The sequence below is a fragment of the Rhinopithecus bieti genome, unplaced genomic scaffold (assembly GCF_001698545.2).
Source record: "Rhinopithecus bieti isolate Rb0 unplaced genomic scaffold, ASM169854v2 scaffold_115, whole genome shotgun sequence".
Lineage (NCBI taxonomy): Eukaryota > Metazoa > Chordata > Mammalia > Primates > Cercopithecidae > Rhinopithecus > Rhinopithecus bieti.
The window spans coordinates 2,016,472-2,035,255 of record NW_016803181.1 but is presented as its reverse complement, the minus strand read 5'-3'; the positions used below and the strand labels follow the sequence as shown (position 1 = coordinate 2,035,255).

General features: G+C 34.0%; 1 protein-coding gene across 1 annotated transcript in view; it reads left to right on the top strand.

The window, feature by feature from the left end:
- SPRED1 (sprouty related EVH1 domain containing 1) overlaps positions 1 to 18,784 on the top strand; it is a 106,145-nt gene that overhangs the window by 59,732 nt on the left and 27,629 nt on the right. The window contains exons 3-4 of the mRNA XM_017868162.1: positions 10,550 to 10,718; positions 13,063 to 13,109. Of these exons, the coding sequence (XP_017723651.1) occupies positions 10,550 to 10,718; positions 13,063 to 13,109 (216 nt within the window). The remainder of the gene's footprint in view (positions 1 to 10,549; positions 10,719 to 13,062; positions 13,110 to 18,784) is intronic.

Here is an 18,784-nt window from a genome sequence, read left to right as displayed (position 1 = left end):
AAAAAAAAAAAAAAAAAAAAAAAAAAAGATCTCTTCAGAAGATTTTAAATTACAAATTCAGTTTCTTTAATCGTTATAGCACTACTCAGGTTATCTCCATCATAGTTGAATTTTTATAATTTGTGATTTTTAAATAATTGGTCCATTTCTTTTAAGTCGTCTTAACTTATGAGCATAAAGTTGTTCTTAGTAGCTCAGTTATTCTTTTAAAGGGTGCAGGAACTTTAGCAATATCCATTTCATTCCTGTAATTGGTGATTTGTGGCTTTACTCTTTTGTCAGTCTTGCTAGAGATTTATCAATTTTATTGATTTTTAGAAAAGTAGTTTTGTTTCATTGATTTTCTTCTATTTTCAGTTTTATTTCTGTTGTCATTTTCTTTTTGCTTGCTTTGGGTTTATTTTGCTCTCCTTTCTTTAGTCTCTTGAGGTGGGAACTTCAATTATTGATTTGAGATTTTTCCTCCTTTGTAAAGTCCAGACTTTTGAAAAGACTTCAATTCACTGTAGTATAAAGTTTTGGTTTTATAAAATTTAATGTTATTTATTAAATTATTCAAATTTATGCATCTTTTTTTTTACCTTTCAAAGGTTGAATATCTCCAACTATCATGTTTTTGGATATTTTTGTGTTTCTAAATGGTTTCTGTGTTATAATAGGGTATTGCTGTATCAATTGGTCCATAAGGTTCATAACTGTTAAAGCCTTAGATCGTCGAGATTCATTTCATCAACATTATATGAGCCCATCTCCAAATTATAGAAATCCAGTGAGGGAAAAGAGAATTGCCTAAGCTTATTTAGTTTTATTCTGGCAGTTTAGAAATCTAGCAGCCTGTGGGGACCTGGGAAAAAGCTGAGTCAAGAAGCCTGCGCCCGGTTGTTTTTTATTATTTTTTAGTATGCCTACTAGGAGTCAGAGCCGTATTAATTCCTAATTAGGAGTCAGTTTTGACAATGCCCTCCTCTTTTGCTCGTAGAATTCCCTTACAGTATCTATAAAAGGTGGTGACATTCTTGTTTTTTGACCTCTAGTCCTTGCCATATTTCCAAGAGGTGCTGGTGGAATCCCAGTGTATCTCACCTCACATTCCCTCATCCCATGTCATTCTTGCTTTCTAATCGTTCACTTTTGTTAATAGTTACAGGTCTCTAATGGTTTTCTATTTTATTTTTCAGTTAGTTTGGTAAGTTACAGATTTTTAGGAAATTGGCTTGTTTCACATAAGTTTTGTATTCGGGGTCATAAAGCTTTATACTGAATTCTTTATTAATTTTAAATCTTTACTTTTAGTTTTATCTTCCTAACATAGTTTTCCTCTTTTTCTTCCTAACATAATTTGTACTTTTTCTTTTTTTCTTGTCCATTTCACTGGTCTTTGCAACTAATCAACTGTTGGCAAGGATACTCTCAAGACCTTTTGTATACCTTTTACCTAAATTCACCAATTTTTAACATTTGCCACATTGAATGTATCATTTTTCCCCTCTCCCAACACACACACAAACACACTCCAACACGTGCACAAAACCACTTTTTTTCTGAACTATGTGATGTAAGTTGCATTACAGCCTGCTTTTTACCCTGTTAGTGTATTTTTCCTAAGGACAAGGATATTCTCTTACAAAATTATAGTATATTATCATATTTAGGAAATTAACATAAATACATTACTTTAATCTACAGTCCCTATTCCAGTTTTTACAACTGTCCGTGTAATGTTCTTCTGACAATTTTGTTTCTTCAGTATAAGATTATGTTGCATTTAACTGCCATAGCTCTTTAGTCTTCTGTAAAATGAAGCAGTTCCTTAGTCTTTAATGACATAGACATATTTAAAGAATACTGGGCAGTTACTTTATAGAATGTTTCTCAATTTGGATTTTTCTAGTGTTTACCCGTGATTAGATTCATATTATTCATCCTTACCCACAATATCATGTAACATCTTGTGCCAGAAAGTAAAGTTGTACTCAAAGGATGAAATCTTGTTGAAAAGACACAAGTCAGCCTGAAGGAGTTCCCTTTATCCAATTAAATTAGGATAAATGATTATAATTCATTGACTAAAACAGGAATTCATATTATCTATATTCTAAACAAGCAAGCAAATGGGGGAAAAGTAGTTCTTCCTTTCTGTAGAATTTTTTTAATGAATTCATACTCTTTAAATTCTTAATACTTTTTTGGGGTTTATTATATTCATTTTTAACATTTTAAATTGGCCATTGAGTTCATTTTGTTTTCAGATTTTATTTTCACTCTAAGCTTTTAAACTGCAAATTTCCTTTTGGCTTCTTGTTTTGGATTGTTGCATGACACAAATTTTTATATGGAGTTAATTTCATTATCTTTTAGTTCTAAGGGTTTTCTAATTCTCATGCTGATATATTTGATTCACTTGTCATTTAGAAACAGGTATAATTTCTTTCAAAAGAACAGGTATTATAAATTAAAATTGTATTGCATTGTGTTTAGAGATTATAGCTTATGCGATAACAATTACGTTTGTCAAGATATATGTTATATTGTGGGTAAATGATTAATTTACCTAAGTCTTCCACATATTTTAGAAGAATGTATTTTTCAGGTAATTCATACAGATTTCTGTGTGTGTCCCATAGGTCAGACATTTTAATGGTGGTATTCAGATCTGCTTTATCTTTACTAATTTTGTGTCTATTTCATCTATCAATTATTGAGACATATTCAGGTGTCTTACTGTGGTTATATATTTGTCAAGTTTTTCTTGTGTTCTTTTATTCTTGGTTAATAAAAATATATGGATTATATTTCTACTAAGTGAACTTTATTCGTATTACCTTTTAGCCTAAGAGTCCATTTTGCTTATTACTCTTGGCATCCACCACCTTTTCCCAATATTATGATGTCAAGTTTAATTCCAGCTGCACACTTTTTCATATCCTTGTAGTCATGTGAGGCTCCCGTTAAATTTTATTCCTCTATTGGTTGTTTGTTCAAATTTTTATTATTTGCACACATATGTGTATATTTTCTCGCCTTATTTATTTCAGTAGGAACTAGGTAGGAGTATGGGTTTGAGTATGGAAACTATAGATACTGGTGTTCCAGTTACTATCTTTTTGAGTGAAAGTAAAATACGTATGTATGTCTGACTGTCGAATATCTGATCTCTTTTGTAACTTGCTGGTTTTTTATATGAACTATTTAGTCATATAAAAATAATGTGCCATAATTATGAAAATATGATACCATTTTCTTTTCTTCTTTCCTCCTTTATTCCTTTTTTTCTCCCTCCTTCCCTTCCTTTTGTGGTAGCTGAAGGTAACTGAACTGCTATTGTGTGAGAATCACTGCCATTGCTGCTTCTGTTACTATTTTTTTTTCAATTTCTAAAGTCCCACTCAGCTCAGAACACAGTGTTAAGCACAAAGTTATATTAATAGACAATCGTAAAACATGTATTTGATAATTCTATATAGAATGTCATAATGTATTTCTTAAAGGGTATGAGTTTTTATATCATTCAGAAAATTAAAGTTCATAATAAGAGGCAACTATTTGAGAGATCAGTTATGACTTTGGTTATCAAGTAATTTAATTTGAATTTGGAATTATTATTTTAAAATGAAATTATTTTCATTGGATTCAAAGGTATTTCAGAAAGTTACTAGTAAAAATTTTTATGTCTGGTTACCAAGCGTACTACTTCTTAGATAACACTATTTGTGAACATGTAATTATCTACTTGTAAGGTAGCAACTATAATATAGTACTTAGTAGTTTGAAAGTATATATTTAATTGTACTCTCTTCTTCCAAATTATTAGTTGTTATTAGTGAAACAAAATGCACGTACACCCATTTTGGCTTGGTTTATTTTAAATGCTTCTGGCAAGCAAGACAGTTATTTTACGATGGGAGTTTTGCTCTATATTTCCCAAAATAACTTGGAATAAGTCTTCAGAAGTTGTAGTTATTTAGTAACCACAGTTTCTCCCCCTTTTTTTCCCTTTGTAAATTCTTACCCTGGAACTTTTTGCAGGTGAAGGAAAAGGGTTGGAGATTGAAGCATTTTTACAGCCTTTAGAATCCATTAACTTAAACTCCTCAGAATTTATTCACATAAATTCTTTGAAGTGCTTACTACTTGTATTTGTCACTCAAACACCTCTGTCTCCATACTCAAAAATCATCACTTCATAAATAATGATCTCCCATCCTCACATAGCAAGTAACCTATTGTGGGGTAGTGGCATCACCTAGTCACCAACATCACCATCACTAAGATTTATTGAAGATTTACTGTGTGTTGGGCAGCATTTTGAATACTTTATGTATTAGCTCATCTAATTCTCAAAAGTCAGCTGAATGATGAATGGTAGAGACTGGATGGGACCCAGCAGGTCTTGGCTACAAAGCCTTGCAAGCTTAACTAATTACTATACTGAATTCCTCTTACACAGTAGTAACAGTTTTCTTCTTCCTTAGGAAGTGAATGTGTCATGCTCCTGCCCTATTCTATTTTTCATAGCTTAATCATTATTTTGAACACTTTTCACTCATATAAAAATCCATTTTTGTTAAACAATTTTCTACTTCCGCTGGCCCTTAACCTGGTGTAGTATAAGGAAACCATTTGTCTTCCTTCTCCCTTCATGTGTATCAGATTTTAAGAAATTTATGTCAACAGTATTTTCAGTTTTCTTGAAGTCCAGAGTTCACCTGTTTATCTATATTTTCATAAATAACGTCTGTTTAATGTTAACAGACAAAAAAATAGAAAATAAAAATAGATTTTATAAGTTGTTCTTTTCGTTACCACTGGATTGAAAGATCTTCTTAAAATATCTGTGGTTCCAAAAATATTTACCTTGCGAGTAAAGAATTTAGACCTCTATGTCTTAAGCAAATTAAATTTGTTTAGATTTGTGTTGGAATGCAGAGTTGTGCTACCAAACACACCTACATATTGTATTTTCCTCCTTTATTATTATAGTCACCTTCCTAGAGCTGGCTCCAGCCAGTCTATCTGCAGCAATTATATTGTACTCCAACCTGGCAAGATCTGTTTGTGTTAAAAGTCTGAATTTTTCTTCATGCAGTCAGTATAAACATTTAAGTGCTATTGAATTTGTTGTGGCTTTTCTAGTTTAAAATTTTCATTAAATGTTTCACTAAAACATTACTCTAATTTGTTCTTTGTCAACCAGCCGCATTTTTAATGAATCAGTGAAGGGTTATTCGTGTCACATTATTTTAGCAACCTATTCTTGATAGTAATTGTTGTTGAATGAGTCCTACATTTAATATTTACTTTACAGTAGCTGTCTACACTTCTGATGTCTTTCCAGTTTATTAATATGAAGTATCTTTTGAGTAAAAAAGAGGGTGAGGCCACTTACTGGTTGGCTTTTAAATTTATCTTTACTATCTATTTTATGAATGTCTTTCATTAATATTGTGGGGGCCTGCTGAAATTCACACCTACAGCTAATTAATACTAGCAAGAAGTTTGTTCAGCTTTTAATTAGAATTAGGGATGTGTTCCAATGCACTGAATATTTTTAAGATTATGTTTTCAATAGCTTCTGGCAATGGCCTTTAGGATAGTCTTAAGACTTAGAATTATTTATTTCCTTTTGCACCATGTCTTACCTTAGAAAGAAGACAAGACATTAATTGCCATTGGTAATTAGTCTAACTTCCTATTGGCCAGAAATAATGTATCCCTTTACCTCATTTCTCCTACAAAGTAAATAATTGACTTGGTAATATGGGATTGGTTGTTTTTAATCTCTTGTCAAAGATGTAATTGCTATTTTCTACAGTTTGTTTGCTAATTATGCCCATTTCATATATGGTAATTCAGCACTGATCTCTGCTTCCTGTATGACTGTTGTTACTAATATTACTGTTATCTTTTAAGATACAGAATTAATACAGTGGAAACTACATTGGGCTAAAGTCAGAACTTAGTGTTCTGATATAGTTGAGAAGGGACAGTGAAAATAGGCAGTAGGTTTCAGTAATTTTAAGAATCCTCTATCCCTTAAAATTATTTTTGCTTTTCAGGAATGTAGGTTTAGTTCTGATCAGATGATGAGTAAACATCTTCTGAGGCATTCTTTTTCTTTGCTTTCTTTCTTTCTTTTTTTTTTTTTAACAACTTTCAACCCCATTGATTTGTTTTTTTTTTAAAGTTTGAAGTAGATAGTTGGTATCCATCTCTGTTACTTAATCAAGGTGTACTATACATTGTCTTTAGTGTGATTAAAGTACATTTTTAAAAATGCTACTTAAAAGCAAAACAACTTTCTAATATATTATGTCACTTAGATAGATAATATTGTACATTGCATAGGGAACCTGTGAGAATTATGTAAATGAGTGATAGACTCTTCTTGGAGGCATATCCTAAAAAATATCTACAAAGATGTTGGGCGATTGTGCCAACAGATTACCTTTTTTCTGTTCCACTGCCTATTCCAAAATTCATTTTAGCAACTACCATAGAAGTTTTTACCTAAAGGATAATCAGTTTTATGCTACATTAAATATATAATAGCAACAGTATTTTCTCATATTTTATAGATAGAAGTAAACAAGTTGAGATAGTTTATAATTAGTATGTTTTTGTACTGGTTGGTACGATATTTAAACTCGGTATTTTCATGACTTTTCGGTGGAACACATTTCTGCATAGGTACTTATGTGAGTCAAAGAGCTAGTTCATTAGCCTCTTCATTTCCTCAGTGCATTTTAAAGCTCATTTTTATTGATGTATTTGTAATTTCATCTTTTAGATTCAAGGGGTACATGTGCAGATTTTGTTACCTGGGTATATTGGATAATGCTGAGGTTTGGGGAATGATGGATTTTGACACCCTTGTACTCAATAGGTTTTCAGCTCTTACCTCCCTCCTTCTCTTTCCCCTCTAGTAGTTCCCAGTGCCTATTATTGCCGTCTTTGTGTGTCTGAGGATCCATTGTTAGCTCCCACTTATAAGAAAGAACATGTGGTGTTTCGCTTTCTGTTCCTACATTAATTTGCTGAGGATAATGGCCTCCAGCTATATCCATGTTGCTGCAAAGGACATGATTTTATTCTTCTTTATGGCTGTTTAGTATCCCATGGTATATGTTTTATAAGTATATATGTACCACATTTTCTTTATTTAATCCACCGTTGATGGACACCTGGGCTGATTCCATGTCTTTGCTATTGTGAATAGTGCTTAAACTTATTTTTAAAACTACTTTTTCTGTGAGTTTCGGGAGGCTCTAAACAATAGATGCCTTTTGAAGACAAGGTTAGGGTAGATCACATTAAAATTTTATTTATCTGAGAGTTAATAGTTGAAAGTTTTAATTTTGGAAAATAGAAGAGGGGGCTAATTCAGTAATATTTTCATGTATTAAAAATTAATTTAGTGGTATTATATATTAAAACTAGAATCAAACTGTTCTTATGTCCTCACCTTTTTAACAATTCCAATTTAGCATTGTTTTACAAAATACTGCTTTTCCCACTGTTTATGGATATAGTAAAAATGTTGCAGTAATTTCTGACACTAACATTTACTTCCCCTTGAATTCTAGAGCTTAATCATGAATTGTTGTTGTTGCAAAATGGTTGTAACAAATATTTAATAGTAAATCTGTGTAAAATGCTTTAGCAAAGTGCTGACTTATAAAAGCTCTGGATATATGTACGCTCTTTTCTTGTTTTGAGTTGGAGTTTCACTCTTGCTGCCTAGGCTGGAGTGCAATGATACAATCTTGGCTCGCTGCAACCTCTGCCTCCCAGGTTGAAGTGATTCTCTTGGCTCAGCCTCTTGAGTAGCTGAGATTACAGGTACTCACCACCATGCTCGGCTAATTTTTGTATTTTAGTAGAGACGGGTTTCACTATGTTGGTCAGGATGGTCTTGGACTCCTGACCTCAGTCGATCCACCTGTCTCAGCCTTCCAAAGGACTGGGATTACAGGCGTGAGCCACTGTGCCTGGTTGTTAATTCTTTTCTAATACGTGTAGAGTCGTCAAAGTATAGGAAGCAAAACTCTTGAGATAATTTCACTGCATTGCCTATAAACAGGCAGGACTGAACCTTAGTCACAGTTTTGGTTATTTCTGAATTAATAAAAGTTACTACCAAGAATTATTATATTCAGTGGTGTGCTGATAAAAGGTTTAGCAATCAGCTTTCAGGAGGGGACACAAGTCAATGATTTATAGCATTTACATACCTCCACCATGGCTGCTTTCAGTCAGCATGCCATCATTGCATATGGCATTGGGAAGAAATGAGCAGTAGTGTGGCATTACGTAGTATTTCTACCATACAGACATAAACTACCTCAAGAACATAGGTAATTGTGAAAATAGAGTAAAATAATTAGGAACTGATGAGTTTTGTGTATTTATTATTTTGTTTTTAATGTAATTTATTTCATTGTAGAGTTATATATTCTAGCTTTTTAACAATGGCTTCCAAAATTCCTGAAAATTTAATACCTGGCTCTTGGGAGCCAGTATAAGCAGACTGTAGCAGACCTCCCCTCCAAAAGTATAAATTAGAGATTCCTAGTCCATGATCTATGAATGAGTTCCTAGGGAAGTGCATAAAGCCTGAAAGTTTTTCTGAGGAGAAGTATTGGTGTAGTACCTAATGTTTGTCTGCCACTATAACTTAAGGATTTGGCAAATAGACAAAGATCAGCTCATGCAGGGCCTAGTAGGTCATAGTAAGAATTTTAGTCTTGAAAGCATTGAAAAGACATTGAAACTAGGAAGTGGTCCAGTAAAGTTGCTACTTTTTTTAAGAAAAATTATTACTCTACCTGCCGAGTAGTGTAATTACTACTAGTAATTCACTACTACTAGTAATATATGAGGGGATCATCAGCAGTGCATGGAAGAGATGTGCAAGTGGTAATGGTGATTGGAAAAGAGTGGAGGTAGTGGAAAGATAATATTTCACCAAATACCAACTGAGCATTTATTATGTGTCATGTGCTACTATGGGTTTCATTTGAATTATTTTTAATTATTTCCTCCTATTTTCTTATAGGAGATCTTAAAATAATTAAGATGTGTAGTTCTAGTCTTTTTATTAATTAGATTAATTGCAAAGATCACTGATAGATCCACTTTTGTTTTATATAGTAATAGTGACAACTAGCGTTAAGTATATTGTGAATATGATGAAAGACAAAGGCCCAGGAACGAAAGATTGAAGAGACCTTATAACTGTCCTGGAATGGATCGTACACTGGAAGGATTTTTAAAATGCTATAAAAGACATTATTAGTATAGTAGGCAAAAGTGGAACATGGTCTATGGAACATGGTCTATAGATTAAAGTTCTGTGCTGGTTTTAAATTTCCTGAATGAGATCACCATACTGTGATTACATAAGAGAACAGTATTGCACTTAGGAAATACACTCAAGTGTGTATTAAAGATCAGTAGAACATAATATATGTAACTCCTTTGAAAGAATTCATAAGTGTTTATACATGGACATATGCGTAGAGAATGTTAAAAATTAATGTGATAGGTCTGGATAAAGGGCAAACAGGAATTTTCTGTTATTCTTGTTACTTTTCTACAAATCTGAAATACTTCCAAAATAAAAAATTTAAAAACCAAAGGTGTATTGCTTCATACATTGCATGAAGCTCTTTACATGATTGCACATTCGGTCATTCCACTCTAAGCTCTGGGATATTTTAATACTGCAATTTCTATTTTAGAGATGAGTAAACTAAGGCTTTAAAAAGTTAGGTAACTCACTTAAATACATATTTTGAGAAAGTGGCAAAGTGTATTTCTTTTACTGCCATGACCGTTAAATCCTTACACAAAATATAAATACATATTTTAAGAAATTTAGGAAAATGACTTTATTTTATTTTATTTTGTTTTGTTTTGTTTTGTTTTTGAGACAAAGTCTCACTGTGTTGCCCAGGTTGGAGTGCAGTGACCTGATTTCAACTCACTGCAACCTCCGCCTCCTGGGCTCAGACGATTCTCCTGCCTCAGCCTCCTGAGTAGCTGGGATTATAGGCGCATACCACCACACCCAGCTAATTTTTTATATTCTTAGTAGAGATGGCATTTCACCATGTTGGCCACGCTGGTCTCAAATTCCTGATCTCAAGTGATCCGCCTGCCCTGGCCTCCCAAAGTGCTGGGATTACAGGTGTGAGCCACTGCCCCCAGCCAAAAATGACTTTAAAGAGTTAAATTTCTATTACTACCAACCCCCTGCCTCTTTCCTGGAACTAATTTCTGATATATTCCTCCGGAAATTTTGTGTGCAATGGGAGTGTATATATGTGTGTATTCTTTAAAATGGGAGTATAATAAGCATCCTGTTTATAATGTGTATTTTTTTATTCCATCTTAATCTCATTAGTGAGTGACTTTGTGAAGACTTTATTTAAAATATTAAAATAATTCATTAAAAGTAATAGCTTTTATCACCTCAGTTTGTATTTATGAGCTACATTAGATGCATTTGATACATGTATATTAATTTTTGGTATTTGGCTTTTGTCAGGTGGTTTTGGAATGTATGCTTAAAAAAGACCTCATTTATAATAAGGTCACTCCAACATTTCACCACTGGAAGATTGATGACAAGAAGTTTGGTCTTACGTTTCAAAGTCCTGCTGATGCTAGGGCTTTTGATAGAGGTATCCGAAGAGCTATAGAGGATATTTCTCAAGGTAAGCATTCTTGACTATTTTCTTAATTTATTTATCAGTTATATATAGTAGAGGTTATCTTTCTTAAGGTTGACCAAAAGTAGTTTTCACACTTTAACCATGTCAGCTTTTGTGATATGCGACCTGGCTTTGAAACCTCACAATAGATGAAGAGAAAATAATAGACTCCTTAACCTGATTTGTATCTGTCACATCATAGTCTATGTCAATTGCATGTACTATCTTGAATAGTCCATCAACAGCTGACTTCAGAGAATTCAAATGTTTTAAAATAAGAGCTTGAAGGAAGGGGGACTAGAAATGTACAGCTGTGAGAATCCCAGTTGGTATTCTACTTGTGTATGTATGACACCAGTCACATCCTTTTTTTGGGTAATTATATAGAACTTGTAATATTCAAATGTATGTAGACTCTAGTTATTCCACGACAAAAGTCTTTACTTTATTGATTTCATTATTGAGGATTGGCAGAGACTTCCAAACCTCATCTATTCCTTTGTTATCTTTCCAGTCTATTAAAATGTTAACTCAAAAGCATACAGATTTTGAAGGGAAGAATATGTTTTTTTATTTAAGACTGAGTTATGCTAGCTTAAAAATCACATTAAAACCCATTTCTTCCCATAAAGGTAGAAATATCTAAGACTTGATTTTTTTTTTCTAATTAGGAAGGAAAATTATTTCAATTTAACTTTCTGTATAAAGTAACTGAAAGTGTGCTAGACTACATTATGATTTGTGTATTTTGAAGATGTCATTTTAATAAGAAAATCTGAAAACATAAACTGTGAGACCAGTCACAGCCAAAAACATGGAAATACGTTGTACAAATCTGTTTTGATAGTGCATGAAACTGTAGTTAAGTAATTTATTTAGCTACTTTAAAAGATTGGAATTTGGTAAATGAGTAATTTTTTATTCTGATCCAGAAAAAATTACTATGAAGTAATAGTACCCATTTTGTATTTATTGTAAGACCCCATAAATTCTCCCTAGATCAGTGTTCTTAACCTTGGCTACACATTACAATCACCTGGGAAGCTTTTGAAGCTTAAAATGACTTAGTCTCCACTCCAGACCAGTTGAATCTATCTGGGGAATGGAGTCGAGTCATCCCTTATTTTTCACAAACTCCAAGTAAGTTCAAATATAGTGAGGAATTGTTCTCTAGTCAAGTAATTGTAATTTGAATTTGAAGAAAAAAAATAAGAAACTTAAAAAAAAAAAAAATACATGATACCCTGTGCCTCATTCCACAGAGATTCTGATATATTTTGGTTTGACGCCATACTCTGGCATCAGTGTATTTTTTGACAATTCCTCAGTTGATTCTAACCTTTAGCAAGGTTTGAAGAACCAGTGCTTTAAAGAGAAAAATATTATCCATGGCTGCTGGAATTTATATGATTTAAAGTTTTGAATTACTTTTAAGCTTATGCTCAGGTACCATAACAGTTTACCTCTTTTCACTAGGATCAAATAGATTGGGTTTAATGTTTTAAAAAATGATTTATAAGGAGTAACTTACAAACTCCTAAGTAGAGTAGACTATAGTACTTAGTCTGCCTTGTTATTTTTGAACATTAAAAAACATTAGCTAGCGTTATTATCAGCTGTTATATAGACTTTCAACAATCTCAAATTGCTTTTACTTGACCTTCTGTGACAAAAAGATAAAATATGCTGCTCTTTCAAAAGGGCGCATTTCTCCTTATCTCATGCCTACTCCATGCTAAGCTGTGCCTCTCAAGGGTAGCATGAATTAAGAATACTAGGACAAATCCTTTCTTATTAATTTATTGAAACTAAAGGTACCCTTAACAGCATGAAAATTTGTACAGAGACATTGATGCACAAAAGTCAGTAACAACAATTGGCCTTTAACTATCAATAGTGGATTAAAACTCATTTGTTTTCCATCTTAGCTAAAGCAACTAAAATCCTGGTTATGGGTACTAAATACTGTTTCCTGGGTCAAAGCATTTAGAAAAATTGAATAAATCGCACCTTAGCATCTCCAGAGCAGTGTAATTATAATCTGCCTAGTAATTGGCAGTATTTGGGAGAAACTAGGGGCAGGGGGTGCTAGAGATAGTATACTTTCAGAGAAAGCATCTCGTTAGTTAAGCAACTGGAAATTTTCCTATAGAAGAAGGAAATACTTAAGATTGTTCTCCATTATTCTAACGGGCAAATATAAGTGGCCAGTATCTTAATTGCCAGGCAGTCCAGAAAGATCTCTGATTAGTCTTCTAAAGTATTATAATGACGTAATCAATTAGTCATTAATACTGGACTCTAAGACAAAAATTCTATGCTTAATTAACCATATCTGTTTTCTTAGGATGCCCCGAATCAAAAAATGAAGCTGAAGGGGCAGATGACTTACAAGTAAGTAACGGCTTGGAAGGAATTTGTAAAACATAAAGGATGGGGAAGAAATCACTACCTTATTAAATAAACTTATGAACTGCTAAGAATATTTCTTTTTTTTTTTTTTTTTTGAGACGGAGTCTGGCTCTGTCACCCAGGCTGGAGTGCAGTGGAGTGGCCGGATCTCACTCACTGCAAGCTCCGCCTCCTGGGTTTACGCCATTCTTCTGCCTCAGCCTCCTGAGTAGCTGGGACTACAGATGCCTGCCACCTCGCCCGGCTAGTTTTTTGTATTTTTTAGTAGAGACGGGGTTTCACCATGTTAGCCAGGATGGTCTCGATCTCCTGACCTCGTGATCTGCCCGTCTCGGCCTCCCAAAGTGCTAGGATTACAGGCTTGAGCCACCGTGCCCGGCCTGCGAAGAATATTTCTAAGACACTGTATTTGTCAAATTTCTCCAGAAAAAAATAACCAATACAGGTTGAGCATCCCTCACCTGAAAATTTAAAATCTGAATGTTCCAAAATCTGAAACTTTTTTTCTTTTGAGACAAGGTCTTGCTATGTTGCTTAGGCTGGTCTCGAACTCCTGGGCTGAAGCGATCCACCCACCTCCCCACAATGCTGGAATTATAGGCCTGAGCCACCATGCCCGGCCCCAAAATCCAAAACTTTTTGAGTATAGACATGACACCTCAAGTAGAAAAAATTTACACTTGACCTCATTTAATGAATCACACTAAAAATGCAGTCAGAATTTTGTCATGCCTGAAATTATTTTAAATCATGTATAAAATTACCTTCAGCCTGTGTATTATAAGGTGTATAAATATAAATAAATTTAATCTGTAAAGTTGGGTGCTATCCTTAAGATGTCTTATTATGCACATACAAATATTCTGAAATTTGAAACAGTTATGGTTCCAAGCATTTCAGATAAGAGATATCAATCTTTATATAGAAAGTAAAGTTTCTTTTTTTTTTTTTTTAAGGAAGTGGTTCATAAGATTGTGGGCTGGGTTGGCAGAATGGGCAGGCATGCTGGAAATTGGCACAAGTTGATGTTGCAGTCATGAGAAGGCTGAATTCTGTTCTCTTCAGAGGACCTCAATCTTTTTTCTTATGCCTTTCAACTGATTGCTTGAGGTCACCCACATTATGGAGGATGCCTAACTGCCATATTATAAGGACATTCAAGCAACACTATGTAGATATTCATGTGGTGAGGAACTGAAGCCTTCAGACAATAGCCATATTAGTGAGCCGCCTTGGAAGCAGGTTATTCAGCTCCAAGCAAGCCTTAAGATGACCAGTTGTGCCATGTTTTCATTGCAACATTATGAGGAACCCTGAACCAAAACCATCTAGTTAAGCTGCTCTTGAATTCCTGCTCAACCGGAACTGTGAAATAATAAATGTTGGTTATTTTAAGCCACTAAATTTGGGAATGATTTTTGACTGATACAGATTCTGGAGACCTGAAAATGGAGTGCTGCTGCAACAAATACTAAAACATGGGAATGACTTTGGACTCAGGATTCAGACAGTAAATAAAAGCTGGAAGGTCTTTGAGGCGAGTTTTAGTAAAGTTCCGAAGAGACTGTTACTGGAAGCTTAAAGGTCTTTGGATAGAGCGTCAGTGAGGGCTTAAATGAAAATGAAGAAAATCATATTGGAAAATGGAAGAAAGGGAATGTTTGTTTACTGTCTGAAAGCTTAGCAACGATGTCACCTGGCAGTAATGTGGGAAACAGAAAATATACCCTATGTACTGGGTGGTTAAGCTAAGGAGTTTTCAAGCAAAAGGTTGAAGCTTTTTGTCTGATTTCTTCTTACTACTTATGATAAACAGTAAATGAGAGAAGTAAGCTAAGGAATGACTCTTAAACAAGAACCCAGGACTTCGCTGGTTTTGAAAATTCTCAGTTTCTCAATATGTCAAACGGCTAAGATTAAGAAATGGCTTCTAAGCAAAGATCAAATCCAGGGCCTTCTCAGAAAAGCATTGTCTAAGGATGTGAGTGTAGGAGGATTTAAGATGAACCTCAGAGAATCTTTCAATCAAAGTAATAGGTCCTATAAGAAGTATAAGTGTATGTCACATAGCGGAAGTTTAAGGTTGAGAAGAGTTTTTCTCATTTATGAGTGTGCTTTTTATCTAGTGGAGTGGACCTCTATAAGATTCACAAAGTTTTTTGACGCATTATATTGGCAGAAATACCACCTTTGATTGAAGAGGGGCCCTTTGAATCCCCAAAATTCTACTTGCAGGAAGCAAGTTGAAAACACTATACAGATGCAAACTTGGCCCACCTTTCAATGAAAATAGAAGGAAATTAGAAATTAGAACCAAGATCTCAAAGGCCAGAGCCAAGAGTTGCGAAAATCTATTCCCAGGTCCTAAGTTCCACTCTAGGAACTTCCAACGTTGCCACCTTGATTTCAGAATTACGTGCACCGATAACTATGTTGTTCCTCTCATTTTTTCCACTTTTGAACAAGAAAGTGACATGGCAGTTATCCTCTGCCTGTCCTACCATTGTCTTTTGGGTATGTGTTGGGCAGATAATTTGTATCTTTAGTTCCAGATCATCAGATTGAGAGAAGCGATATATATTCAAGGAGCAGCATTTAAGGAACTGCATATACCCAGGGAGTTTCATCTGTACCTGCACCTGTTTAGAAGACAGCATCCTATAGCTTTGAAGATGTTGCTGTAAAAAGATGAGACTTGTAGGGAGTCATGGGAGGGTAGAATGTGTTTTGAATATGAGAAAAATATAAATAATTGGTGTTCAAAGAGCAGTGAATTATGGTCGTTTTAAAATATGGAAACATTATTTTATACTCCTTTCTTCACTGGAGTCTAATTCCCCTCTTCCTGAGTATAGGCTGTTCCTAGGGACTCACTTCTACCAAACAGAATATGTTGAAAATGAAGTGTGACTTCTGAGGGTAGATGATAAGAAAGTTTCTGGCTTCCATCTTGCTTTCTCTCTTGTATGACTCTGGGAGAAGCAAGCTACTATGCATGGGGACACTGAAGGAAATGTATGAAGAGATCCATGTGAGGAATTGAGGTCATCTACCAACAACCAGCAAGGAACTGGAGCCTTCTAACAACAACCACGTGAAGTGAATCATCCTGAAAGCAAGTCCTTCGGCCACAAACAAGCCTTCAGATAATTACAGCCACTGCCAGTCTCTTGACTAGAACTTCATGGGGACTGTGAGCCAGAATCACCCAGCTAAATTGGTCCCACATTTGTGACTTACAGAAACTATGAGATAATAAATATTTGTGTTTGAAGCTGCTAAGTTTTGTGGTAATTTTTAATGCATCTATAGGTAAAGAATGCACAAGCAGAAAGGGAACTTTAACTTTTTCTTAAGATGATTAGAATGATAGCTAATTTTTTCAGAGTTACAACTGCAAAGAAAACTCTTAGTTTTACTTTAGTACTATTTATTTCATTTATGATGTTCCAAAGGTTTAGAAGGTCATTCTTCTTTTGGAATGTATAGGAAGTTGCAGTGTGTTATGATTTATCTAGCTACTTTATTAGGAATAAAATACATGTTAAGTTTCATAATTCATCTTATGTGGGCTTGACATAAATAAATGTTTTGAATACAGATTATGGTTTAAGGTAGTGTTAATATCAGGTTTACTTCATTGACAATTGTTTACAAAGACAATGTAGTTTAAAAGAATAACGCATTGTCTAATTTTTTAACACAATAAAAGTAATGATAATGTTATATTTAAATAAATGTTTTGAAGGCATTAAATGCCAGAGTGGAAATCCTCTCTCTTTTGAATGTTCATTAATTAATTCAACAAATATTTGAGTACCTATTTTTGTGCCAATAACTTTGCTAGACATTTCCTTCATAAGCTATTGGACAACTTTCTGCTTTCAACAGTTAATGTCTTCATCAATTATCATAAGTCAACAGAAAGAAATTTACCTTTCTATTTCATATCTGTCTTTGGAAGGTTTTGTAACAGATCATCATTTGAATTTGAAATCCTATCTTGCTCATCTTTTATTCCTGATGTGTAGTATAGTGCTAATCACATACATAGTTGGCACTCAAGAAAAGTTTTGAGGAAAATCTTAAAATTAAGATTTTAAAACCTAATCAATAAGAAGGTATGACTGTTCTTTTCATTTGGTTTCTTTCTTTGACTATTTTAATGAGGCAAATGAGAGCTTTTGGTTTTTTTTTTTGTTTGTTTAGAGACAAGATCTTACTCTGTTGCCCAGGCTGGAATGCAGTGGCATGATCTCAGCTCACTGCAGCCTTTGTTTCCTGGGTTCACGTGGTCCTCCCACGTCAGCCTCCCAAGTAGCTGGACTATAGGCACGTGCCACCACTCCCAGCTAATTTTTGTATCTATTTGGTAGAGACAGTTTTGCCATGTTGCCCAGGCTGGTCTCAAACTCCTGGGCTCAAGTGATCCACCCACTTGGTCTCTCAAAGTGTTGGGATTCTGGCATGAGTCACTTTGCCTGGTCTAGGTTTTCGTTGTTGTTTAATGCTAGCTTATGCCTTGTTTTAAGATCATTTTTAGTGGTGACAGAGTTGTCACTTACGACATTTACAGCTCTTATTGTTCAGATATGCTGGATTGAGAACAAAACCCACAAAACTTACCTCACAACAGGCTTGAGGTTAAAAGAGGAAAAGATCTTAGATATGCTTTGGGGCAGAAGAAAGATGAGATTTGATTGATATGAAGTAAAATATTATCATGTTTTCTCGTTTGGCCATTGAGAATTACATGACTAACTTAATCTTTTTTAGAAGTAAGTAATGTCATTTCTGAGCCAAAATGATTAGAAGGCTATGATTTATGTTTGTCTAATTTTGCTTTAGGCAAGGGATATGAATTGTTCATGTAATGATTTTCAAAGGTGGTAATATTTTAATAAGGCTCTATATCTGAAAACTAAGTGGACTGGCTTTATTTAGGTAGTACAGAGTATTTCATGGTACTGCAGGCTATCACAATCCTTTAGTAAGTGCTGCCTTAACAATTTTCAGAAAGCCCTGATGTGTCTTAGATTGAATTTTCTTTATTACCCAATAAGAGAGCAAAAAAATTCTCTGTATAACTTTTTGCATAATGTTTTGTTATTTAAAATGTTATTGACTCTTAGACTAATATATGCATATTTTGAAAACTGTAAGGACAAAATTAGGAATGATTCATTCCTACCCAAAAATAATTACTCTTCATATTTGGATATTTCTGCTTAGGCTTTTCTTTCTTCTGACATCTTGTATACAAATGCATACTTCCTTTTAAAAGCACCATTGGGATCATACTTCTAAAATGCAGTCAGCTTAAAATCTCTTGGCCATTTTCATTGTGTCAGTCTAACTTCAGAGTCTTTGATCTTAGCCATTCCATTATGTAGCTATACTACAATTTAATCATTCACATCATCGAATATTTCCCACAGCCTTTTACATACATTTTAATTTATGTCTTTGAGTGTGACGTTAAGATAAAAATCCTAGAAATACATTTGTCATTTAAGAGTTGAAGATTTGTGTGTTAGCAGGATGTGTATAACTACTCCTTATTAACTCAAAAGTAGATCTACAGACAGTAAACAATCTCTGCAAACCTAATACCACATTAAGCCAAACTAACTCTTCATTAGAAAGGTAGTTTAGTT